Source organism: Mchenga conophoros, linkage group LG17 (assembly GCF_057382185.1).
Source record: "Mchenga conophoros isolate Kocher_MC1m ecotype Shallow Benthic linkage group LG17, M_conophoros_male_GT1.1, whole genome shotgun sequence".
In the NCBI taxonomy this organism is placed as follows: domain Eukaryota; kingdom Metazoa; phylum Chordata; class Actinopteri; order Cichliformes; family Cichlidae; genus Mchenga; species Mchenga conophoros.
Genome location: NC_140542.1, coordinates 38,694,489 through 38,720,729, shown reverse-complemented (window position 1 = coordinate 38,720,729; position 26,241 = coordinate 38,694,489). Strand labels below are relative to the sequence as shown.

Genomic DNA, 26,241 nt, shown 5'->3' with positions numbered 1-26,241 from the left:
ATTTCCATGTTGTTTCTTTCCACGTTACAGGGTTTGAAAAGGAACACGTCCAGTAAGTATCAGCTTCATCACCTCAGGCCAAGCTCGCTTTTTACAAGTGACAAATTAGGAGGATGTGATGTAAGATTAACGTAAATACATTTCATTTTGGGCGCAGGTGAAGAGATTGCCAGACCGAGACGCGTCGTCCCTCCTGCACCCGCCGTGGCCCCCACACCAGCTCCAGCACCACAGCCCCCCAGGTGTGTATCTCGGTGTCGCTGCTCGTCCTTTCTCCTGCCTTTGGATCACACTTCAGTCCCGAAAAGTTTTGTGCAGTTGGTCTCTATTTTAGCTTTTTGCTCGTTCCACGACACTGACGCGTTCATTTTAATTATACTTTTCTTGATGTTTTAGTCAGCGGTGTCAGTAACAAGAGGCACAATCGCTGTATCATCATGCATAAAATGTCGACATTTGGAAACTGCACCATACGTTGGCGAGGTTTTTGTTATCTTCAGTATTTTCTTTGCTTATTAACTGCAGGCTTAAACTGTGGCATGCCACATGAAAAATAGTGTAGTAAGAGGAAATGTCTTTGGGTTGCTTTTGATCTTTTTGCCATCTCGTTAAATAATTCCAGACAAAAACTGTCCTCTAAAGCCAGACAGTCCTTTGCAGACCTGCCACTGTATCTACACAAAAACTCCACGCTGTGCAAACCTGGTTTTCATATCTATTGCGCTGAAGACGAGGTCTTTTTATGTTTAAGTGTGCGTTTGTTGGTTGTTGTTTGGCTGCGGTGTTTGGTGTGTTGGTTGCAGCCTCGGTACAGTGAATATGAGGTATTTGTATTTTCTGCAGATGCGATTGAGCCACAGTCACTTTCTCTTTCTGTAATGCCAAAAGACAAATGTTAAAAGTCAGTTGTTTTTATTCTGCCCCCAAAACCATCCCATTAGCTTTTCCCGTCATTCTTCCTGTCGTTGTTTATGCTCCTGCCACACTTTGAAAATGACACATTTGTAATATTGTTGGGAAGATTTGAGCGGAAAGGGGAGCTGCAGCCTGATCAGACGACATGCAACGAGACGCTGCACTCTGACTGTTGTAGCTGTAACTGTTTGCTGCTAACAGTTTCTTCTGTATTGTCCTGTTTTTTCTGTCGCAGCAATCAGCAAACACCAGTCTCTGAAGACACCACAGGCTTATTTGGGCCTCCTTTAGAAACAGCCTTTGGAGAACAGAAAACTGAAGGTAACCCTCTGCGTCTTTGTCTGTATCGGCTCTTTGAATATGTTTCTGTTGATGCTTTGCTGTCAAAGTATGTTAGCAGTATGATGAAAAACACACAAACACACACTTGTTGTCTGTGTGAGGCTTCCAGCTAGTTTTAGATGTCTTTGTTGAGGGTGTGGTTGACGGCAGTCCTCCGAGGTCGTGCTCTTTTGCACAGTGAAACTCGTTCATATGCAGATTCTGCCGTCACCTGCTCACATCCAGCCCTGCAGGATTTTATGATGCAGACTGTGGATGAGCTCTTAGCTCTTACGCAACTGCCGTGTCAGGCGTAAGTAACATCAGCTTGACACAAATTCCCTTCGCATTAATTCAGACAAGTAGAAAAGCTCTGCCTCTGGCACTTTGAACTGGTAATGTTTCACTTTTTTTCCAGTAAATACTAGTTTCATTAAGATCCTCTTAAGGTCAGTTAGAGATTCTCTGTGTAATTTGACGCAATTCAGTAGCGTCAGATGTGCCGTTAAGTTGAATCGTTGTCTTTGTGAAGCTGCTGGAGTGTAGGCGGGATGTGTTGCAGGTTTGTTGCATCACACTGCATTCATCCTTTTTTAGCTTATTAGCTGGTGTATTTTTTTCAGATGTCTTTTTTTTATATGCAATTATAAAAGCGAATATTATATAGTAGCACTAAATCGAGTGCGTGTTCTTGTGTTGACACATTGTGATTGCAGTTTTTACTGACGTTCTCATCTGTAGCCGTGTCCCAAAACGTCGGCTGCATCCTCCGGAGGCTGCATTTGAAGGCCGATTACGTCACAGCCAGGCGACGAAGGCTGTCCCAATTCGTCGACTCCTTCAAACGCGGCCGACAAATGCGTCCTTCATTTCCCCAAATTTGAAGGATGGGTCGGGTGTGTCCTTCGTGGCCCACCATATCCCAGAAATCATAGCGCGGCCCAGCCAAATTTCAGCTGCCAACAATGGCGGCTGCTGCTAAGTTTTAAAATTACTCTTATTAATCTTTCTGGGCCACAAAATAAACTTTTAACATATTTTCAGGCGAGAAAGTAGCTGCGTAAATTACAAATATCTGCTCGGTTTATCAAGACATCGCATATTTGCAAAAGTCTGTCACCCACCAGCTTGATAGCTAGCCGGGGGGTTCAATGGTCACTCCAGCCAGCGAGAGCAGCGGACTCCCGGCGTCATCGTTTTCAGACCCCCGCTCTTTCGCTACTCAGGTTAAACCTCATATATAAGTCACTCGGATAACTTAAAAATGTAATTGTTTGCCTTTTTTTCGGTGTTTTATTTGTTCCGGAGTAAACCGGTTTGGCTGAGATCAAAGTTATTAGATTAAATAAAACTTTATTAATCCATCGGGAGGGTTCCTCCGGGATTTTCACACAGCTGAATAAACATCAAACTGATTAAACAGAAGTGTGAGATGGTCGAGAATTTACGCCAGTGTCTTGTTATACTTTAGATAGCAAGGAGCAGACGGCCGAGTTTATTAAACTCCACCGAGACAGCGGTGACGCAAATCTGAAGGCTAGACCGTCCAATTTCACAGCCTCGCACTTCCGGCCTTCTCGGTCTTTGAAGGACCCGGCCCACGTAGACCGCGAAGGCCGGGTCCTCCGAAGGATGCAGCCGACGTTTTGGGACACAGCTTCACGCAAACATCCCCAAAGGATCACGAGCCCGAAGTGTTTCGCTGCTAACGCCCTTCACGATGGCCTTTTCTGTCCCCTCCTGAACTTAGCGGTTCTATCTGAGTGTGACGTGTGGGGGACTCCTCTATCAGAGCCTGAATCCTCTTTGACAAGATCCTTTCCCACAGGAAGTAAGTTGCGCCATTCCCTCCACATTACGCCGCACTTCCCCGTCCCTGTGAAATTAACACACAGATGGATCAGCTCAGCTCATCATCCTGAGAAATCTGCAAACTGACCTGATCAAACAGCTGTGTGCCAAAAATGCTCCCTTCCCCGTTCTAAACAGCCATCGTTTCATTTCATCAGTCATTTCACGAGCACGTGATTCAGCGTCGGTTGTAACACCAGAGACGTTCAATAAGTTTCCGTCATTGGGCACCAACCCTTGCCTGCATGCATTTGGGCTGATGGGGGCTGAATGTTCTGTGTTGCATGGTGGGTAATTTGGGACGATCCCCCCTCGTGTTGTATCTGGAATACAATGGTGCCTGTCGTTGATAGATCCAAACGTTCATCTTGTGTTGGCTTATTTTCTTCATTCATTTTTTTCCTTTGTTGTCGTTTGCGCCTTGAGTCAGACTGTATGCAGCCCATCACCAGGTGCAGTGATGTGAAACAGGTAATTATTGCATTCATTGTTAAACTTGTGATATACTTGCAGCTCCACCTCCACTTCCACCCAAGAATGTCCCAGCTTCTCCACCAAATACTAGCCCTCCACCTGCAGATGATGCTGGTAAGAATCTGCTCATCTGTTTCTGCCTCCCGTTAAATCGCCTCAAACTGAAACAAGCTTTTAAATTTGACCTCAGTCGTCTGTTTATCTTGATGTTCCGGTGCTAACTTTGTCAGTCTGTTTGTCTCCCTGTGATGTTTTATCTCCTTGCTGAGCACATCTGCAAACACCCCCCCCCCCCCTTTTCTTTTTTAAATTGCTCCTTCCTTATCTCTGTTTCAGAAGTGTCTGCAGGAGCAGACAGCTCAGCCAGGAAGCCTTCAATAGCCGACTTGGACAACATTTTTGGACCGGAGCAGGCTGCCTCTGCCTGCGAGGATACGGGTGACTCGTGGGTCTGCTTCAGCGAAGAAGCTCCTGAGCAGCCGCCTCCACCAAAGGACCCTGCACCTCCCCTCCCCTCCTCCCCACCTCCTCCAGAAGAACCAGCACCTCCATTACCAGCCTCCTCTCCTCCACCTGTGCTTCATGCCCCACCCTTACCTACATCACCACCTCCTTCAGAAGACTTTGCACCACCTCTGCCTACTTCACCTCCCCCAGAAGATGATTTTGTTCCCCCTCTACCAACTTCCCCACCTCCCTCAGAGGAACAAGTCGTACCTTCAGTCCGTTCGGGTCCTCCCACTCCCAAAGACCAAAACCCTCCCACGCTCGCCACCTCTCCGTCTCCTGCAACAAAGGAGCTTTCATCTCCTCCTGTTTCCTCCCCTCCTCCTCTTAGTTCACCTCCAAGTGTCCCACCTGCACCCACCCCCAAAATAAGCACTCCAGCACTGACGCCTCCTTCCGAGGAGCCTGCGGCTCGCTCCGTCCCGCCGCCTCTTGTCCTCTGTCAAGAAGAGAAGCCCAACAATACAAGCACCACCCATCCCAAAGAGGATGGAGGTGAAACTGTCACTTCGCCCAAAGATGCAATCCAAGGCAGTAGAAGTACACCTCCGCCACCACCTCCTCCAACGTACCGCGCAGTGGTTTCATCACCAGGTCCCACATCTGGGGCCGGCGGCACGAATAGCGGTGAGCGCTTCAAGATCCTCACTTAAATATATTTGTTGGGTTAAAACTTAATTTAGAGGATGGTTTACAAGAAATATTCTCACTACAATGAAAAGAAAAAACCCACACGTTACCTGATCACTTAACTGCTAATTTTAATGGTGTCATTGCAAACAGACAGTGACAGTGTTGTGAGCTGAGGCATCATGTCAGCAGTGCACCCTGCTCAGATTTTCTTTCAGCTGATTGCACCACTTTTGTTGGAACTTGCATCACAGGAACAGTTATCCTGCATGTTCTTCCTGGAAAAGAGGTCATGTTTTGGCCCAGATTTATGTACAATAGCATTTTGCCTCAGAGCGTATTATGTTACCAGGGCCTTTTTCTTTCACGTTTTATTAAAAACTTGACTTGCTTAGAATTTCTATGCTTTTTGTTGCATTTTTAGTGCCTTTTTTTCTTTGTTTGTTTTTTAGCTTTTTGCTTTTTGACCCGTCCTTGAGCTGCCCAATATGTGGGAAACGTGGACAAAGACAGCAGTGTGGGCGGGTTTGTTTTGTTAGGTTAATTGTACTGAGCCAGTGTCCAAAAGAAGTGGATGTAACGATGTGGCGAAAAAGGAGCTCTTCGAACGAGGAATAAAACTGATCAAATTTCCTCTCGAGTTTTCAAAATGAAATGTTTGAACATCTGAGCGGAATCATTTTTCCAGTTTCGTCAATGGTAAAGCACGTAGAGGGATGTGTGCTCTTAATGCTGTATGGAGGATATGAGGTGTGTAGTAGATCACGACAGCGATCCTGTGAAGTGAAAAATGAAACAACACTTCTTACTGAGTGCTGATGGTACTCTGTCCTTTTGTTTAGTCGTTTTCCAAACTGAATAATTAAATTAATCCCTTTTGTGTTTTTTGCGCGCCCCTTCAGGTTCCTCTTCACCCGTACGACCTGCCACACCGTCGTCAGTCAACCCCACCCCACCTCCCCCTCCACCTCGTCCCCCTTCACGACCCAAACTTCCTCCAGGGAAACCTAGTGTAGGCGATGCGGTAAGACCTTTTTTTGTTGTTGTTTTTGTTTTCATTTTGTCACTCTTATATCTTTCAGTTCTTTGGCTCTGATTCGGGGATTTAGGCATTATTTACATGGCCTTTGAGTCTAGGAAGAACTGGCAAAAGAATAATCATTAAGTCGACTATCTTAATCAGGGTTTAACTTGATAATCCCAAAGAGTTTATAGCGGCTGTGTACATAGTATTTAAAATGCCGCATGCTAAACCGCTTCTTGTTTCCTTCCCGTCTCTCGTCTCGTCTCCTTTCTCTGTTCAGAATCGCCCATTCAGCCCACCGATTCACTCGGCCAGCCCTCCTCCCATTGCTCCGTTGGCGAGGGCTGAGAGCACCTCCTCCATCTCCTCCACCAACTCGATGAGTGCCGCCACCACTCCTACCGTGGGCAAGGAGCTCTCTGTGTCTGTAACAGGTGTGTGGACCATCCGCTCAACACTGCAGCACGTCTCCTGATGGATGTGGAGGTCACAGAGGCTAGCAGGGGCATCTTCTGTCATTATATTAAAAGTTTTACATGCATTTTACGAACTTTGCATGTAGCGTTTGTGCGCATGAGTCATGCACCTGTGCATTTACTCATTTTATTTGTTTTGGTTCTTTTTTTTCTGGAAATGGCAGCAGTTTCACCTTTGATGTTGTTTTACAGCATCTAAGTATCACAGAGCGAAACCTTCTACAAACATGCAAATGATAGTTTTCTGTTTACATTTCTATTTATTGATAAAGAATTAATTACACCTAAAGATAAGAGTCCTGAACTTCACACACACACACACACACACACACACACACACACACACACACACACACACACACATATATCTATAGATATATCTATATATCTATAGATATATCTATAGATATATAGATATATCTATAGATATATCTATATATATATCTATAGATATAGATATATAGATATAGATATAGATATATATAGATATATATATAGAGATATATCTATATATATAGAGATATATCTATATATATAGAGATATATCTATATATATAGAGATATATCTATATATATAGAGATATATCTATATATATATAGAGATATATCTATATATATATAGAGATATATCTATATATATATAGAGATATCTATATAGATATATCTATATATATATATATATATATCTATATAGAGATATATATATATATAGATATATCTATATATCTATATATCTATATATATAGAGATATCTATATCTATATAGATATCTCTCAACATATATATTAGTATCTGATTCACGTTAACACGCAAACACAGGGAAATTCTGCAGGGTGTGAGTAGGAGGTGAGAATATGAAAATTTTAAAGTGCAAACCATCCTTTAATGAATTAGTGACACAACAATTTCTACTCCTTGATAACTGTAGAGTCGGTTTTAAAGGAGCCTGCAGTGCAGCTTTTAGTGGATAATGGCAAATCTCAGTAGACTGTAACATAGCTGAGTCATAATACTAAAAAAAATAATAAATACACATTCTGGAGGCAGCAGTTATGTAAAAGCAGAATCTAGTCCCCGATTGGAGGGTGCTTTCTTCCTCTTTTAAACAAATTGCAGGGACCGACTGAATAAATGACATTTTTACTGAGGTCTCTGTTACAGCCGCTTAATTTAATCTGTATTCTTTGTGCATGAAAACAGTCTCAGAAACTGCTTATTATGAAATATTCTAAATTGCTCCTTTAAAGTTTCACCACTTTTTTAAATTTTGTATTTTCATCAGCATATTTATTATAATTGAATATATTTGTTTTTCTCCCATTTGAATTTAATGTGCATCACAGTTCTGATCATTTTTCGTTGTCTTTCATGGTTTGATTTCTTTTTGCTTGTTTTTTTGCTGTTTGTCTCTTTGGCTCGTCAGAGGATGATGTATATGTAGACAAACTTCCCACCTTTGAGAGACACTTTGATTCGTTTGCAGGTAGGGTAAAGCACCCCCCCTCCTCCTCCACATGGGGACGGGGGGCGGGTTAGGTAAGGGTTTGGTGAGTGCTTGTTTTGAGAGTTTTTGGATTTGGATGCTCTTTACCCGGAGCGCAGTGCACAAAGAAGGGTAAAGGCCATCAGTGAGTGTTTTGTGCCTTTTTTAGATGGAGGTCAACAGGTTTTGTAGCCTCATGTCAGGCTTTAGAAGCACAGTGCATACCAAATCATTTTTCTTACTCCTCCTTTTTTCACTCATCTGCTTTGATTCGTGCACAGATGTAAGGACGCACCAGACATTATTTCTTTTCCTTTTGAATATGGCATCATTTTTCAGTGAAACCACCAATCTTCTACATTGTTTTACTCCTCATACCTTCCCACGCATTTCTCAGCCATCGAATGCATATAACAGTCTCTTTTTATCTGCATATCTTTGTCATTTCTTCCTTGTCTTTCTCGCTCATTCTCTTGGATGTCACAGTGAAATCTGCCAGGAAACAAATGAAAGCTGTGGTGACACAAAAAGCTGAATCTACTGCATAGTACTCCAAAAAAAGTGCCCCCCACCCCCCGGCCCATCTGCCCGCTTCTAAGACTTTTCTCTCTGTTTTATGACTGTGCACCAGTGACTGTCTCGCCATGTTCCCATGGCAACCTCCTGTCTCGTCTCTCGGCGACACACATTGTGCGTGCAGTGCGGTTGCTCCCAGATACCTCTGCTCTCAGTTTGCAGCACAAGAGTGTGTTTGAGTGTTTGTGTGCTGTTAGCATGTCTGAGGAGCTCTTTATCTTGTCGGACCTCGAGATCCACATTGTCTGTCTTTTCCCTCTCACGCGCACTCAAACTCACCAGCTCACTTGTACCGTCAGATCAGTGCTTCTGCTTAGAGTCATTTGAAGCCTGGCGTGAGATTTAGGCTGAATTAGACAGGCAGCAGCTGCTTGGTATTCATGCCATCCTCAGTCTACAACAGGAGTGCACGACACGGCCTCGAGTTCAACCAATCTCTCAACCAGGCTGTAAAGCATCGGTCTGCTCCCACGCTTGACCTCTGACGCTCACCTTTCACACCTGTCGCCCACGCGCTCTTCAACATAGAGCCCGACATATTACCGGACCCCCGCCTTCCCCATCTGAACACCCGCCCTTTTGTTCTTTCTCTGAAGCAGTCTGCCGCTCTCATCGTTCCATCACCCGACACTCTTAGTCCTCCCAGACCTTTAGCCACAGGAGCCTACGGCCATAGCATGGAGAGGAACAGGCCTCCCCTGTTTTTGTGGAGTATTTGCAAAGTTTACAGTGTCAGCGTGACAAAAAAGTACACAATTTTTCATCCGTCAGACCTGTTGGAGTCACATTAGAGCTGGAGTGCAGATCATTAGAAAAATGCTACTGCTCCAGTTTAACGTTTCTTATTCTTTTAAATGCATTTGGGGGAAACAGGATCCACCAGTGTTCAGGTTCATTACCATGTTATTATTATATTATTAAAAAAGTCAGAAAATGAGCTGAAATATGGTTTAATTTGGTTTAAGCTGTTTATCTAGTTTTTTTTCTGTTGCTTACTAATTGGGACTTTCTGAGTCGTCCTCTTTTTTTCCCTGGTGTCCGTGAGGGCGGTTCAGGTGTCTTTGTAAAAGCATATGGCACCTGAAACGTGGGGTGCAGCGAACCACAGTCTCGCCGCCTCCCTGCTATCGTCTGATCTCAGTCCCATGGCTTCCCTCTGCACACCATCCTCATGCATAGCGGCCAGCGTCAGTGTGTTTCATAACTGAAGGCCTGTTGTGAGACCTGATCACAGTTTTAACACTCGGGTATCTGCTGATGAAAGTTAGGGTCACTGAATTGGAAAGTCAGCTTGTTTCTAATGCTTTGCTTTGGAGAAAACGTTGGCTCCCCCAACACAAACAAAAAAAGACCACTGTGTATCACCCATCTTGTCACATGCTCCTCGACCCTTTGTCCTCTTTCGCCCCCAGCCTCCACCTCCACGTTTCACCTCACTGTGACGTGTAATAGACCTGCCATGTGAGACTCACGCTACTGTCCTTCTCTCCTTGCCCCTCTCACCCCTCTTCACCCACTTCCCCGCCTTTCATCCCTGTACCTCCTCCCTCCTCCTCGTCCTCCTTTCCCGACCCCCTCCCTCCCTCTACCCTCGAACCCTCACAGAGAATGACCAGCCATCCCTTGTATGGTTTGACAGAGGGAAGTTTTATTTAACCTTCGAAGGTAAGTTTTCTCTGCAACAGGGTAGCGCGCACACACGTTATTACGAGGCTCATTCGTGCAAGCTTTGGCCTTCTTCTCTCCTCCCCCTTTCCTCCTTCCCCTCTTGGCTCCTCCATCATCATCATCCCTTCATTACCCTAACCCTGGCCATGCTATCGCCCTGACTGAGCCCCCTCACCTAGAGCCAGATATGCGGTGCAATATCTCCCTCTAACTTCTTCTGATGATGATGTTCATTTTCATCATGTCTGCACTGATTCATTCCCTAAAGACTCATCAGTCTTTGTCTACTTTACTAATCACTTTTCTCTGTACTGTCATCATTTTACCTGTTGGGTGTTTGATCTTGGGCTCTCTGATGATCTTTGATCTTGTCCAAAAAATACAAAAATTGTCAGCATGTCTGGAGTACGCATGCACATCTGCCTTGCTCTATGTCTGCCTCTGTCTCTTTTTAAAAACATCCAGCTGTGCTTATTCAGTTAAAAACAGACATGTATAACCCACTGTGTAGAAATGCATTAATCTGAGGGAGACATTGGAAGCAGTTCACAGTCAAAGAGCAGAGAGAAATGGGTATCATCCGTACATATAATGTGCTGTTTTCGTGCCTCTTTACTAACACCAGTATTTGTTTCATTTCATTTCATCACTCTTAATTTGTTCATGTTTCGTTCCTTATTTTCTCCACACACAGTTTGACACAGAGAGCGTAGTTTAAGATTTGGAGCATCTATTTTTCATGTAGTGATTTCTGCTGAAGTGTTTGTATTCAGGGCTGAAGTTTGGATATATTAATATCAAATTTAGGCTTAAGAATTAAAAAATGGTTATAATTTGAATGTAATTCTGTCTCTGACAGCAACCTCAACAAATCAAACAGCAACAGTGGAGCACAGCATTTATTTTAATTACAAATGTGTACGTGTGGGTTGGTTACTCGTAGGCTGCTCTCGAGGGCCCAGTCCTCTCACCATGGGAGCTCAGGACACGCTTCCTGTGGCGGCTGCGTTCACGGAAACAGTCAACACCTTCTTTAAAGGAGCCGATCCCAACAAGTAGGTCTTCTTTACCTGTCACAGTAGAAAACCCTGACTAGGCTATTTCAATATTTATTTATTTTTGTGTGGATGATGAGTAAAAAAAGTTTGTTTGACTACGTTTTACCACAATATTTAAGGGATAATGGTCGACGGGGTTTATTAAGTTTGTCCCAGTTTACCATCTAAAGCGGCTGTAATGTTTGTTTGATGCTTTTGTCCATCCATCCATCAATCCTCATCCGCTTTGTCCGGGGCCGGGTCGCGGGGGCAGCAGCCTAAGCAAAGAGGCCCAGACCTCCCTCTCCCCAGCCACCTCCTCCTGCTTATCCGGGGGAATACCAAGGCGTTCCCAGGCCAGCCGAGAGATATAATCTCTCCAACGTGTCCTGGGTCTGCCCCGGGGCCTCCTCCCGGTGGGACATGCCTGGAACACCTCACCCAGGAGGCGCCCAGGGGGCATCCTTGTCAGATGCCCGAACCACCTCAGCTGGCTCCTTTCGATGTGGAGCAGCAGCTGCTCTACTCTGAGCCCCTCCCGGATGGCCGAACTTCTCACCCTATCTCTAAGGGAGAGGCCAGCCACCCTTCGGAGGAAGCTCATTTCTGCCGCTTGTATCCGCGATCTCGTTCTTTCGGTCACTACCCACAGCTCGTGGCCATAGGTGAGGGTAGGGACGTAGATCGACCGGTAAATTGAGAGCCTCGCTTTTACACTCGGCTCCCTCTTCACCACGACGGACCGGTGCAGCGTCCGCATTACTGCAGCTGCAGCCCCAATCCGTCTGTCGATCTCCGGCTCCCTTCTCCCATCACTCGCAAACAAGACCCCGAGATACTTGAACTCCTCCACTTGGGGCAGGAACTCATCCCCGACCCGGAGTGGGCACTCCACCCTTTTCCGGCTGAGAACCATGGCCTCAGATTTGGAGGTGCTGATCCTCATTCCCGCTGCTTCACACTCGGCTGCGAACCGTTCCAGTGCGAGCTGGAGGCCCTCACCCGATGAAGCCAACAGAACCACATCATCTGCAAAAATCAGAGATGAGATTCTGAGGCCACCAAAGCGAAAGCCCTCCGCCACTTGGCTGCGCCTAGAAATCCTGTCCATAAAAATTATGAACAGAACCGGAGACAAAGGGCAGCCCTGGCGGAGCCCATCACCCACCGGGAACGAGTCCGACTTATTGCCGGCAATGCGAACCAAGCTCTTGCAACGGTTGTATAGGGATCGAATGGCCCGTAGCAATGGGCCAGACACCCCATATTCCCGCAACACCTCCCACAGGACACCCCGAGGGACACGGTCGAATGCCTTCTCCAAGTCCACAAAACACATGTAGACTGGTTGGGCAAACTCCCATGCACCCTCAAGTATCCTGGAGAGGATAAAGAGCTGGTCCAGTGTTCCGCGACCAGGACGAAAACCGCATTGTTCCTCCTGTATCCGAGGTTCGACTAACGGACGAACTCTCCTTTCCAGCACCCTGGCATAGACTTTCCCAGGGAGGCTGAGGAGTGTGATCCCCCTGTAGTTGGAACACGCCCTCCGGTCCCCTTAAAGATGGGGACCACCACCCCGGTCTGCCAGTCCACAGGTACTGCCCCTGATCTCCACGCAACATTGCAGAGGCGTGTCAACCAGGACAGCCCGACAACGTCCAGAGCCTTCAGGAACTCGGGGCGGATCTCATCAACACCAGGGGCTCTGCCACCAAGGAGTTGTTTAACTGCCTCAGTGACCTCGCCCCTGGAAATTGGCGGGTCATTCCCCTCATCCCCAGACTCTGCTTCCTCCTCGGAAGACGTGTCAGTGGGATTAAGGAGGTCCTCGAAGTATTCCTTCCACCGCCTGACAATTTTCTCAGTCGACGTCAGCAGCGCTCCGCCAGCACTATACACAGTGCAGGTAGAGCACCGCTTTCCCCTCCTGAGACGTCTGACGGTTTGCCAGAATCTCTTCGAGGCAGTCCGAAAGTCTTTTTCCATCGCCTCTCCGAACTCCTCCCACACCCGAGTTTTTGCTTCAGCCACTGCCCGAGCCGCATTCCGCTTGGCCTGTCGATACCTGTCGGCTGCCTCCGGAGTCCCACAGGCTAACCAAGCCCGATAGGACTCCTTCTTCAGCCTAGTGGCTCCCTTCACCTCTGGTGTCCACCATTTGGTTCGGGGATTACCACCACGGCAGGCACCAACCACCTTGCGGCCGCAGCTCAATGCAGCAGCTTCGGCAATGGAGACGCTGAACATGGTCCATTCGGACTCAATGTCCCCAGTCTCCCTCGGAATGCTGTTGAAGCTCTGCCGGAGGTGTGCGTTGAAGATCTCGCGGACTGGGGCCTCTGCTAGACGTTCCCAGAACACCCTCACTACGCGTTTAGGTGCACCAGGTCTGTCCAGCGTCTTCCCCCGCCACCTGATCCAACTCACCACCAGGTGGTGATCAGTTGACAGCTCAGCCCCTCTCTTTACCCAAGTGTCCAGAACATATGGTCGCAGGTCTGCTGATACGATTACAAAATCGATCATCGACCTACGACCTAGAGCGTCCTGGTGCCACGTGCACTTATGGACACTCTTATGTTCGAACAGGGTGTTCGTTATGGCCAAACTGTGATTAGCACAGAAGTCCAATAACAGAGCACCGCTCGGGTTCAGATCAGGGAGGCCGTTCCTCCCAATCACGCCCCTCCAGGTCTCGCTGTCGTTACCCACGTGAGCATTGAAGTCTCCCAGCAGGACAACAGAGTCTCCAGGTGGAGCACCCTCCAGCACCCCCCCCCCCAGGGACTCTAAGAAGGCTGGGTACTCTGAACTGCCACTCGGCGCATAAGCGCAGATGACAGTCAGGACCCGTTCCCCGACCCTAAGGCGCAGGGAACAAACCCTCTCGTCCACCGGGAAAAACCCCAACGTACCGGCAGCAAGCCGAGGGGATATTAGGATACCCACCCCAGCCCGCCGCCTCTCACCAAGGGCAACTCCAGACTGAGACAGAGTCCAGCCCCTCTCCAGGAGACTGGTTCCAGAGCCCAAGCCATGTGTAGAGGTGAGCCCGACTATATCTAGCCGGTACCTCTCAACCTCACGCACTAACTCAGGCTCCTTCCCCACCAGAGAGGTGACATTCCATGTCCCTATTGCCAGTCTTGGCAGCCGGGGGTCAGTCCGCTTGGCCTCCGCTCCTGGCCGCCACCCGGTACCCAATGCACCCGACCCCTATGGCACCTCCTGCGGGTGGTGGGCCTGCGGGAGGATGGGCCCATGTCTCCTCTTCGGGCTGTGCCCGGCCGGGCCCCATGGACTAAGGCCCGGCCACCAGACGCTCGCCCTCGGGCACCCTCCCCGGGCCTGGCTCCAGGGCGAGGCCCCGGTAACCCTATCCCGGGCAGGGTAAACTGTTCCCTCGGTTTCCTTTTCATAAGGGTCTTATGAATCGCTCTTTGTCTGGTCCCTCACCCAGGGCCAATTTGCCATGGGAGACCCTACCAGGGGGCAAAAGCCCCCAGACAACATAGCCCCTGGGATCCCTGTGACACACAAACCCCTCCACCACGATAAGGTAGCGATTCAAGGAGGAGTGATTTGTCAGAAATGACAGTTTGATTTATGAAGCATCTGATGAGCTCTGGACACACACATGTGTTTACAGCATTATGTGTTTGTAGTTAATATGGTCAAACATCCACAATCCTGTCACACAGTGTTTATAGTGAATATGTGAGGAAGTATACAGGTCCACTAACAAACACTTGGTTGAACTATAGACTATAAACACATAAGAACAGTGTTGGTGGATTTTGTTACAATGAATCCAGTTTTGTATGTTTTGTACTTGAATTTCCTCCTGCAGAGTCATGTAAACAGGTAAAGTTTGCTTTTGTTGCTCTGAGTTGTGGATTAGGATGAACTAATGTGTTATTGATTTTGCTTCTGATCGGGGCTTTACTGCTGTAATAGTGTGTGAGCTGTGATTGGCAGAGCTTTTAATGTAGTGATTCAGTCAATAGCAGAAACGCATTAAGACTGTGTGTTTAGTTTTATTATCAAAAGGAAATGAAGTCATGTGTGATTTGTGCATTTGTGTGTCTCTCTGCAGTCTTTCATGCAGTGTTACTCTCTCTTCTCTTTCTCAGGTGTGTTGTGAAGATCATAGGTGAGATGGTTTTGTCGTTTCCGGCGGGAATCACGCGGCACTTTGCCAATAACCCGTCCCCCGCCGTGCTAACCTTCAGCATAACCAACTACAGTCGACTGGAGCATGTGCTGCCTAACCCCCAGCTCCTCTGCTGGTAATGACACCACCGTAAACTCAACATTTCAGTTAAAAAAATAAAAATAAAAACTCAGCTTTTGCTGGAAGATGTGAAAAGATCGAGCCAACCTTTCTGGGAATACATAACTAAATCTAAATACATTATTGTCTAACTTTAGCGTCACCCAGTAATACCTAACATGTTATATGTGGTCCCGTGTAACCAAACGTGATTAAAACCAAATCAATGTACCTGTTGCAAATTATGCATCATTTTAATTTCACTTACAGAGCATGTGCGATACTTATTTTTAATAAGCATGCCACACTTGACATTAAATTTTAATGACTTTTGTTATGCAAGTCACCTTATTATCTATGGTGACACAGCAAGTTTGATGTCACACAGACTGTAAAACATCAGGAGAGCAACATGTGACCAACAAAAAGGAGTAAAGAGGTTTTGGGGAGGTCGAGGTGATGGCGTGAATGTTTCCATGTTTGCAGCGCTGACATGTGCTAGTGAACTGACTCATCAAACATCTACAACCCCCTGTGGTTTATTCGGGGTCTTTTGACCACTTCAGATGAGTAAATTTTGTGAGCTTGTTTCCAAAATGAGCGCTGAGTAAGTGTGGAGTCATCATGAGGTCGTCTGAGTGTGCAGGCAGATAACCGTGTTGCACTTGTTGTGAAACGCCTGATAAACCGCCTGATGTGATCTTTAAAATTAAATATTAAATTATGCAAAATATCACACATCATTATAGCATGAAGTCATGTGACCTCACAGTAGAATAAACATTGTTTTTAATTATGATTCATTTGTTTATTACAGCTGTCAAATGTTGATGTTTTCCAGCCTCCTGCGCGTTTCTTGTTTTTAGAAAAGCAACTTAAAAATAGTTTTTACTTTATTCTCAGCACCTGTAAAGTCTGTGTGATCTAACGACCACCAACCACATCTGGATCATCGTTGGGTCACACTGACTCTGTGAGGAAAAAGTCACATTTTCCTCCCAAAAAACTTGTTTTTTGTGGTTGAACAGTCGTTTCGTACCAGCACACCGCTGAAGTCTAATGGCTGTGTTTAGTCACTTCAATAGAAAATCACCACAGTCCTGTGAAACGTCTGAATTGTGATCGGGCTCTTTACTGCGATTCCTCCACCAGCGACACCACCACGCAAGCCAAGGCTGACAGCAAGGACTTCTGGGTGAATATGCCAAACCTGATATCGCATTTAAAGAAGGTGGCAGAGCAGAAACCACAAGCGACGTACTACAACGTGGACATGCTCAAGTATCAGGTAACCTTGGATTTGGGATTTTGAGAGTAGCTTAAATCCCAAACACTCAACTCCTTCAGTCGAAGCATGTTCAGCTGTTTAGGGTGTTTCAGTGTGAACAGGCTTTTATCAAACCACGTGTTTGCCAGGTGTCAACACAGGGCCTCCAGTCGACTCCTCTGAACCTGGCAGTGAGCTGGAGGTGTGAGCCCACCAGCACTGACTTGAGGATAGACTACAAATACAACGGGGAGGCCATGTCGACGCCGATGGCCCTCAACAACGTTCAGTTCCTCGTCCCCGTTGATGGAGGCGTTTCAAAGCTACAGGCTGTCCTACCTCCTGCTGCATGGTACGGTCTTTCTAGACTTGTTGTTACACAGTATTAAGCTACACAGCTGAACAGATTAAGGGGGTAAAGGAGGCAGTTTGATGCATTTATTGCTCCAAATGTTATTTAGACAAGAGATAAAATCCTGTGCCATATCTGGGAGTGCCGTGCATTTATTTGCTGTCAGGTTTTGAGGTTAACCTTCAATGACCTGTTCACCTGTTTATGTTGTATCCTTTAATGGTTTTCTCTTATTCCTAATCCTGGTAGGAATGCAGACCAGCAACGAATCCTGTGGAAGATCCCCGATATCTCCCACAAATCTGAAAATGGAGGTATTTCTTTTGAATGATGATTTAACCTGTTTCTTTAAATAACATAAATGTTGGGAGGACACGTGGTGCATGTGTGTGGCTGGTGTACAAATGCTGAAAATGGAACAACCGCAGATGAGGACGACAAGATGGAGAGGAAGTCTGGTGCATCATGCCCACAGTAAACACTGCCCCCTGTTGGACAGCAGTGATACAGTTACTTCACCAAAGCTGATGTTTACAATGAGCTTTTATTTTTTAATGGGATAAAGTAAACGAGTGCCCACGGTAGCAGCTGTGGAGTATTTACACAGTTTCTTCTGACCAAGTTGAGTTTGATTTGTGCTCCAGATCGCAACCTGCCATCATTAGACCCACACTGTCATTTACATGGCAAGGACACCCATCAGTGACCTGACCTCCAGGATGAAGACACGAAACTAGATTATGAATTCTCTTTAAGATGAGATCTGCAGTTGTAGAGATGTTGCCCATTTTTCATGTTGTTACATATTTGCTTTTGTGGTTTCTAAATATTAAACATTTTGGGGCTTGGTCTCATCCTCTCATTCTGATCCCTCAGGTGTGGGCTCGTTGTTAGCACGCTTTCAGCTAACAGAAGGTCCGAGTAAACCGGCTCCACTGGCGGTGCAGTTTACCAGCGAAGGCAGCACCCTGTCAGGCTGTGACATCGAGCTGGCTGGGCCAGGGTACCGCTTCTCGCTCATCAAGAAGAGGTTTGCTGCAGGTCTGTCAGATGGGGTTTTCAAAATAAAATATTCATTACTGCTACACGAAAGCTTAGCCAGCCAATTCCCGAATGTTAACAAGTTTATAAACTGGTTATTGAACATATAAAATCCATGTTTTATCTCTTTAAACTTTTTTAAATACTGATTGTAGTTCCTGGAAATACAACTCCCACCAGTTACACTGTAAACATTTTCCTTTATGTATGTTTAGGTTAAGATAATGTGCATATAGTAGGACTTGAAAAGACTTAGATGAATCCACACAGTAATAAAAGTCAGTTTTAGGATTATTTTAGTAACTTGGTAAAGCTTACCTGAGTAGAATAAGTTTGAATCCTTTCATTGCAGCTACTTAATAAAACATAAAACTAATGAAATATCACATCTCATTTATACAGATAAGCACTTAGTTTCTAATTGACGTCTTTCAGGAAAATACCTGGCTGATAACTGACCCATCGCTGAACAAAGTGAACGCAGTGGACTGAGGTCGACGCCGAGGACAGAGGACAGACGGACACCAGACAGACTCTGTGATCCTTTTCTGAACCCACACAACAGGTCTGCAGCCCGCCCAGCAGTATTGTATAACTTGCATATAACATTGTGGAACTGTTATAGGTCATGTAATTATTGTATTTGTATTCATTTCATAACATCTGTATTGCTGCACTTAGACACAAATGGGTTCTTTCCTCCTCTGTAGTCTGTGCCTCTGTCTCCGTCCTCCTCTGGTCAACGTGTGGTGGTGTTTTTAAAGTTTTTCACTGCAGCTGCCTGACCAAACAAGGAAGGAACAGATTTTTAATTCTTGTTAATGTGAAAATTTGGGCCATTTAAAAAAAAAAATCCTCGTTGTGGTCAGACGTGCATCAAATCTGAACACATCCAGAGTTGGATGGGATGAAGTTAGGAAACAGCCCGGTCCTCAACCTCTGGGATAAGAATACGAGAGGTGTACTCACTGTTTTGCACTGATCCATGTAGCTGCTTCACATGACACACCATCAGCTGTCACAGGTAAAAGTGGGTCCTTCTTCTTGGTGCTTGTGTACGACCTGTATGAAACTAGATTTCCAAGCATCGCCTGCTGGTATTACATGACACATCCTGCTAAAGACACCAGTTAGCCAGTCAAGCCACTATTCTATTTCTCTGTTATATACACTCGCATGCAGGTTGTAAGGATGTTAGGCAGCTGCAATGACTAGTCAGTTTCACTGGTAAAATAAGGAACTATGTTTTCGTGTCAGAACAAAAGAAGTGTACAAAGTGTCATTTAAGTCGAAAATGTATATCTTAAAGGGCGTTTGGTGTTTTCCTCGTATCGTCAGATAGCCTTCCTGTTGTTCACAGGACAGCAGTGTTAGACTGCAGAGTACATGACAGCATTCTATTTTTATTTATTGATGACAATGACTCGTTGTATAAAACGTGATTCTGTATATGAATAGAGTTTGAATGGTATCACACGACTCGAACCCTTAAAGGTATAAATATTTAAATTCCTTCTCATTTTTTGTTATCTGTGTAGTTGGGTAACCTGTGTACAGTATAAGGTCTAATTTTTTGAATTTATTTCAGATATAATTTTTTAACTCAAGTGCAACAGAAGAATTGACCTATATATGGGTGGGGGAGGGGTAATTTAAAGACAAAAGATAAATATCTTTCTGGATTCTGTGTAATGCTTTGTGAAAGCAGTGTTAATGTAGAGTTAGCTATTACATGGCCAAGATTCACGCTTTGAGGAATAAGTTTGACATTTTTGGATGATGCGTGTGACATCCGCCAGGAAACTGCTAGCATGCTAAAAAGGCCGGGAAAGGCTTGCCAGTCTGTGTCTGTCAGCACCTAGAAAGCTGATTAATACACAGTGTCATGTTTCTTCTTTAATACAAGGGTGTAAAAACACCCTGTTGTATTCGTCATTAACAAGTTTATTTAGCTTGAGAGTACTGCATGGGTCCGAAAATGCTAATGGCGTTCATCCACGCTAGACGTTAATGTCTCTGTCAGGATAAAAGGCAGCATTTTAGTAACACCCTGTCATTTTCTCTTGCGCCATCACCAGGTCAGACTTTTCATTAGTTCATGACTTTGGTTTATTAAATAAATGTTCCCCTAGCCTTATTTATGCTCGTTCTGGTGAGCTAATTTTAGCATACTAATATGCTAAATCACCAGGGATACTGCAGTGAACGTGCACTCATCCCATTAGCATGCCAGTAAATCACATTGCTGTGCTGCAGTGCGCACTCTCAAGAGAAGCAAGCATCAAACTCTGTAGATGTTTTAGCCTCTTATATTTTAGCAACGCTAGCTTAGCCGTTTCCCTCCCGTTTCAGTTTTTCTGCTAAGCTAACCAATATGGCTCCTGGCCAAGGTTAGTTTTCCCCCCCAAAATGTCAAACTCATCCTTCAAGGAAGACAAAAACAATAAAAACGGCTGCAGAGATGAAGTTTAGTGACCATGGTACTAGTATTGGAACAGGAACTGTTTACTGGGACCAGCTCATTTCCTTACTTCAAACTTAGCTGTAATAAAACAATAAGGAAACCCTGATCATCTAGTGTTCTCAGTTCTTTCCTCTACCTTCAGTTTGACGGCGGATCACAAGAAAACCTTCCTTCCTGTTTCCATTTACCTCACTGGTACCTAAACTCCCTCATATCATACCCTCATATCGTGAGCAAATCCCAGTCATCCAGCCAGTGCTTGAATCCATGGCTTTATTTTGCATAATTGTAACGGTCTCTGTGAGATGACATGATTTAAATGAGGTTGTGGAGCGAGGTTAAGTCGACCAAAATGCTTTCTTTTTCTTTTTTTGTTTTACGTTTTGTTTTTTCGTATTTTATGTGTGTGTACCCCAGACAGTCAGTCCCTTGCTAAGGAGAATAAGCTGAATATTTTTTAAATGGATAAAAAAAAAAAGTGTTGTTTAATGTGAAAAACACTGTGCTGATGATGCTGAACTTCCTGAATGCTCCGACACTCAACGTGAAGAACAAAAAGTGTGCGTGAAGTGTAATCGAAAAACCTCTGTACTGTACTCTGTGTTGGCAATCAACTAAATGTAACCAATCACGGTCCTCTAAGAGCTCTCAAGCATTTCGAGCGGATTTAGGACGGTATCCTGACGTCAGTACACCAATTCAGCGATGCAGTACATCTGATTGGATAGTTTTTGGGCCCTGCAGTTCAAATGAGTCTGTTCATTTGTACTTTGATCTTGTGCAGACCCAGGCTGAGAGAACGGCAAAGTTGCATTTTGTTGGTGTGAGGAACGATGGATGATTGGTGCCGTTTAGTTCTTGATAATACTTTTGTTTGGTGACGCATTTTTTCAGTCATGTCAGTCTTTCATCGAGCTAAATGGAAGACCACGTGCCCGAGACAATGCTGCTACCTTCTTTAAGCTAAACAGTGCAACAGTCACTACAGCATTATCTACAGAAGCCCACCACACATGCCACCCACGGTGCATCAGTGTAGAATTACTCCTACACTTATGGTTACACGTCTGTTTGATCACAAACCTTTTTCACTGTATTTCTGGAAACAGCGTTTAAAATTTTCAGTGCATCAAAACACAAAAGCTTCATCTTCATGGCGAATTCATCCTGCAGTATTATTGGATGCAAAGCATGCGGTCAAACGGTGGGGCTTTGTGACAATAGTGCTGAAATGACGTGTTGTGCTGAGTGTCAGTTACCTTGTGTTAATGTTGAGACGAGAGCAACGAGTGTGTTTGTGTGCTATAAGCAAGAATGCTTTTTGGTTCTTTACCATTAACCTCAAACACATGTGAAAGCTGTTTGTACAGTACATAACAACGCTAAGATGATCTGAGAAATTTAGTTTGCTTCTTTCCAAAACCAATAAAAGTTATAACTGGATGTTTGTGTTTGCTGTTTTCCTTCTATGAAGTAATATTGTGAGGTTTTATTTGTTCCCATTCAGCAGGTTGCTTTAGCGATGTTAGTCCAAACTTTTGACCTTGGCTGAAATATCCCCCAAAAAATATGGGACGGATTTTGTTTAATTAATTTTGCCCTTAGAACTGCCGCCATTCTTCACTGCACAGCTTCAACAGGTTGCTGAAAATATTCCTCAGATTTGGATCTGTGTTGACGTGATAGCATCACACGGTCATATTTGTCGGCTGCACGTCCATGATGTAAATCTTCTGGTCCACCAAACCAAAGTGTGCTGGCTTGAGATCTGGAGGCTCTGCAGCCCATTTGAGTACAGTGAGGTTACGACATGTTCAAGACATCAGTTAGAGATGATTTGAGCTTTGTGACATTGTGGCACTAAACAGCTGGCAACTACTGTGTTCTTCTGCTACTACATCATGGTTCACAGATGCTCTTCTGTGTTCCTTCATTGTAACAAGTGGTTAAAACCAAGGTATGTAAACCTGTATCCAGTGGTAAACTGCTGGTCATGGCTAGAACTGAAGGCCATAATTTGATTATGTTTGCATTTGTACAAGTGGCTGGTTAGTGTGATTTGCACATGATGGCAGCAGGATTACAATCTTCTGAATTTTCCTGTCGGGGGAATCCTGACAGCTACAGGATGGATTCCCATCCAATTTGGTCCAAACACACATACACCTCTGAGGATGAACCACAGTAGCTTTGATGTTCCCTTGATCCTGTCTGCTCTGCCACCATCTCATTAAATTAGCTGAATTTTAAAGCTTTAATGATTTCCACGTGTAAAATCAGTTTCATTCTTCCCGTCAGTCTAAGCTAGTTTGTGTGCCACGTACGCTAGGACAGCTAACACTGTAAATATGGATTCTATGGTCATTTTGAGCCCAAAGCCTGACAGGAGCTAGCCAGGCCAAAGATGCTATTGTTTCATAGAAAATAATAGAAAATGATATAGTGGAATCAACTTGAATTAATAAAATTCACCCAGGGAAAATAAACCACAGGTTATTGATGCTATTGCGCTTTCCTTTACTTCATAAAATGCTAATTGACTGAAGCTGGATTTGGAATAAGAGCATAGAGGAGTTGGTGGATTTGTAGCTGGTTAAGAGTGTAGTTTATTTTCTTGTTGCGTGCTTACGTGAGAGGTGAAACCTGCTCTAAGTACCGCCCCTTGTAGGCGGGGCCGGGTTGTTGCCTAAGGGTCATGTGTAAGTGGTGTGTGGGCGTTTGTGCACACCTGGGCCCTGTTTCAGGAAGCCGGTTTAGTGCAAACTCTGAGTAAGTATACCCTGAGTTAACGAAAACTCTGGGTTTTCGGTTTCACAAAGCGAGTTCAGCTGAAGCCTGAGTGAGTCACTATGACGACACACGCCGTGAAGCTAACCTGCCCCCTAGCAGGTTTACTACAACTAACCCTGACTGTCTCCGCCCCTTTGTCGGAAACCTGACAGTAGGAAGTGTCAGACATGGCGTGCTCCTTCCTTGAAGAGCCAGTAGATCGTGAAGCCCAAATTCTCCGCAGAGCTCTCCGCCGGGAGAGAGTGATTAGAGCGCGTTCGGACATTTTATCATTTCCTGATGATTTTCTGTGTGAACGTTACCGTTTCTCAGCACAATCTATAATTTATTTTAATAACATCCTCAGGCCATATATTACGCATGTGACACATCGCGGACATGCTCTCAGTTCATTGCATATTATTTGTATTGCACTTCGGTTTTTTGCAAACGGGAGCTTTCTGTATAATATTGGTGACGCTGAGCACGTTTCCAAGGCTACCGTCTGTCGGGCAGTCAGGAATGTTACAGTTGCACTGAAACGTCTCCTGTACTCGTCTGTGGTGTTCCCCGGTCATAGACCCACAAGATTTATCAAAGAGGGATGCCACAAAATTGCAGGTATCAGGGTGACCAAAACGTAATGTATGATGTGGTGCTACTTGGACTACTACTTAAATTTTACATTTATTTTCAGGGTTCCCAGGCGTGATTGGCTGTACAGATGGCACTCACATTCCAATCATTGCTCCTTCAGTAAATGAAGGAGACTATGTGAACAGGAAGTCTTTCCACAGCATTAATGTACAGGTACATAGTTCCCTGTAGCATTTCAAACTAACAAATTATTTCATTATAGTAATGGATGCTAATTTGTGTTCTCTGCACTGTGAAGATCATATGTGATGCTGCCAACATTATCACAAATGTGGAAGCCAAGTGGCCAGGCTCTGTCCATGACTCACAAATATTCCGTGAATGTACACTGAGCACAAAATTTGGACATGGTGAGTTGAGAATACTTTAAAATATATAAAGACCAATTGCTTCAGGGACATTTGAACTGAAGTGTATCCTTCTGTCTTAGGAGAGTTCACTGGCTACTTGCTTGGTGATAGGGGGTATCCATGTTTACCCTATTTGCTCACCCCTTACTCTGACCCTGAACCGGGCCCACAGCAGCGATATAATCTGGCTAATTGCAGGACAAGAGCCAGAATTGAAATGACTATCGGAATGCTTAAGGCCCGGTTCCAGTGCCTGCAAAGACTCAGGGTCACCCCAGAAAGGGCATGTGACATTATTGTGGTATGTGTGATTCTTCACAACATTGCCACAATTAGAGGAGAACACTGTCCTTCTGAACCAAACATCAGCAGTGATCCAAACCATGAACATCCTGACCCTCGCACGGACATACAAGATGGAAGAGCAGTCAGAGACACCATATGTCACAATCATTTCTTTTGACCCATCACCTCAACATGTTGAAAGAAGAATAAACAGATTTTTTGTTCAACTGGCTTTATTGGTCGCCTGTATTTCCTGTACACAAAGTATTAAAAGATGTAAACCTCATAAAGTGTCTCTGTTGCTTCCTCCTCTGTAACAGCTGTCAATGTTTCTTCATTATTTTCCTGTAGTAAAGAAATAAACAACATTGCTGTTCTACTGTAACCTCATATAATCTGTGGAGTATTACTCATAACTGCATGTTGGTCTGGCTCAACAGGAGGCTGCACCAGATGCAGTACACCACCACCATCAACTGATAGAATATGAGGTTTATACAGGTCACTTATAACTTACAAGGGACCAAATGGCAATTAACAAACATACCTATCACCTTACACTTCATTGTCATTATGCTCTCAAAGACAACCAAGACTGAGGGAAGGCAAAATCAGTCGGAAAATAACTTCACTACAAAATAATCCATTATGGTAAAGAGTTTATCAAATGAATGAGTAGCACTGCAAAGGTGACTGTGAAGAAAGGATGTATGCACATCATGTATTATTTTGAATTTACCCCCTATGTAGGCACTTGTGTCTTGCGGGGTTATTGACTCAGAGGATGTCCCCGCAGAGATGCCTTCGGCCACAGGGCGCCCACTGTTTTGGCTGAGGGCCAACTGCTCAGCCTCTGTGAGTGGTGGTGGTGGAGGACCCCCACCTGTTTTTCGGGCCTCCGCTTTTTTTCTGTTGGCTATAACGGGTCACATTTGAGCATACAGAGTAAGCAAATATGTACTTGTAATGTGCTCAGATAATTTCAATAAGTGCTTACAGAAAGAAAATTAATGTAGCCTCTAACTGCAATTGATTTACATGGGACAAACAGACCAAGCACTATGGCTCATAATACAATTACACCTTACCTGTTTGGACTATATTTTTAGATTTCATTTTTACTTGCTGCCAGGAACGTTTGGGGCCTGTTGGGTTGCACCTGCGCTCACATCACATCACAAAATAAAATGTATAAAATGAAAAATAAAATATAATAAAATAACGTGTTAAATGGGTGGAAATCCCTCGATCAATGTTTAAATTAACACTCACGCATTGACTCTGTCGGCTATGTTTTGCCATGCATGCTCCCTTTCTTTTGCAGCTGAGGCTGTGTAACTTTTTTTCCGCAAAATTTGCATGTTATCGGCATATGCTGCCATCAGAATTTCGGCCTCAAGCGCTGTAAAATACATTGACCGTGCCTTCTTTCCCTCCGTCTCCATGGTGACTCGCTTAATCTGTGCTCCACTAATCAGGGCTTTATGTATCCTCGTGCGCGCGCTTAACTTGGGGTTAAAGCAACTCCGCGTTGACTGAACTAATTGTTATCAGCCTTTCTGGAACCGAATATTCCGAGTTGGACAGTTCGGGGTTACTCAACCCTGAGTATCGTTTTTCACTCTGAGTTTTCTAAACCGGCTTCTTGAAATAGGGCCCTGCTCTGCCAGCTGGTTTAGTTACTTATTCATGTACTTGTGTACATACTTGCTTACTTTTGCGTGGGGGGGTCTTAGTGATCCAGTTTGATACGTTCACACGTTGTCCAGTATTTGGAGTAAAAAACAAACAAACCTTTGCAGAATTGAATCCCGGTGT

General features: G+C 44.8%; 1 protein-coding gene across 4 annotated transcripts in view; it reads left to right on the top strand.

Annotated features, from left to right (window-relative positions):
* Positions 1-21,805, top strand: part of sgip1a (SH3GL interacting endocytic adaptor 1a) — an 80,497-nt gene extending 58,692 nt beyond the window's left edge. For 3 of the 4 annotated variants that reach the window (XM_085252977.1, XM_085252979.1, XM_085252978.1), the window contains 17 exons: positions 31-53; positions 153-242; positions 1,151-1,236; positions 2,987-3,067; positions 3,601-3,675; positions 3,898-4,695; positions 5,601-5,722; positions 6,003-6,156; positions 7,622-7,681; positions 9,863-9,922; positions 10,869-10,980; positions 15,099-15,254; positions 16,391-16,526; positions 16,655-16,857; positions 17,107-17,171; positions 17,734-17,898; positions 18,334-21,805. In XM_085252977.1, the coding sequence (XP_085109103.1) occupies positions 31-53; positions 153-242; positions 1,151-1,236; positions 2,987-3,067; positions 3,601-3,675; positions 3,898-4,695; positions 5,601-5,722; positions 6,003-6,156; positions 7,622-7,681; positions 9,863-9,922; positions 10,869-10,980; positions 15,099-15,254; positions 16,391-16,526; positions 16,655-16,857; positions 17,107-17,171; positions 17,734-17,898; positions 18,334-18,356 (2,409 nt within the window). In that variant the 3' untranslated portion in view covers positions 18,357-21,805. The remainder of the gene's footprint in view (positions 1-30; positions 54-152; positions 243-1,150; positions 1,237-2,986; positions 3,068-3,600; positions 3,676-3,897; positions 4,696-5,600; positions 5,723-6,002; positions 6,157-7,621; positions 7,682-9,862; positions 9,923-10,868; positions 10,981-15,098; positions 15,255-16,390; positions 16,527-16,654; positions 16,858-17,106; positions 17,172-17,733; positions 17,899-18,333) is intronic. The other variant, XM_085252976.1, reaches the window with a different exon arrangement.
* The last annotated feature ends 4,436 nt before the right edge of the window (positions 21,806-26,241 follow it).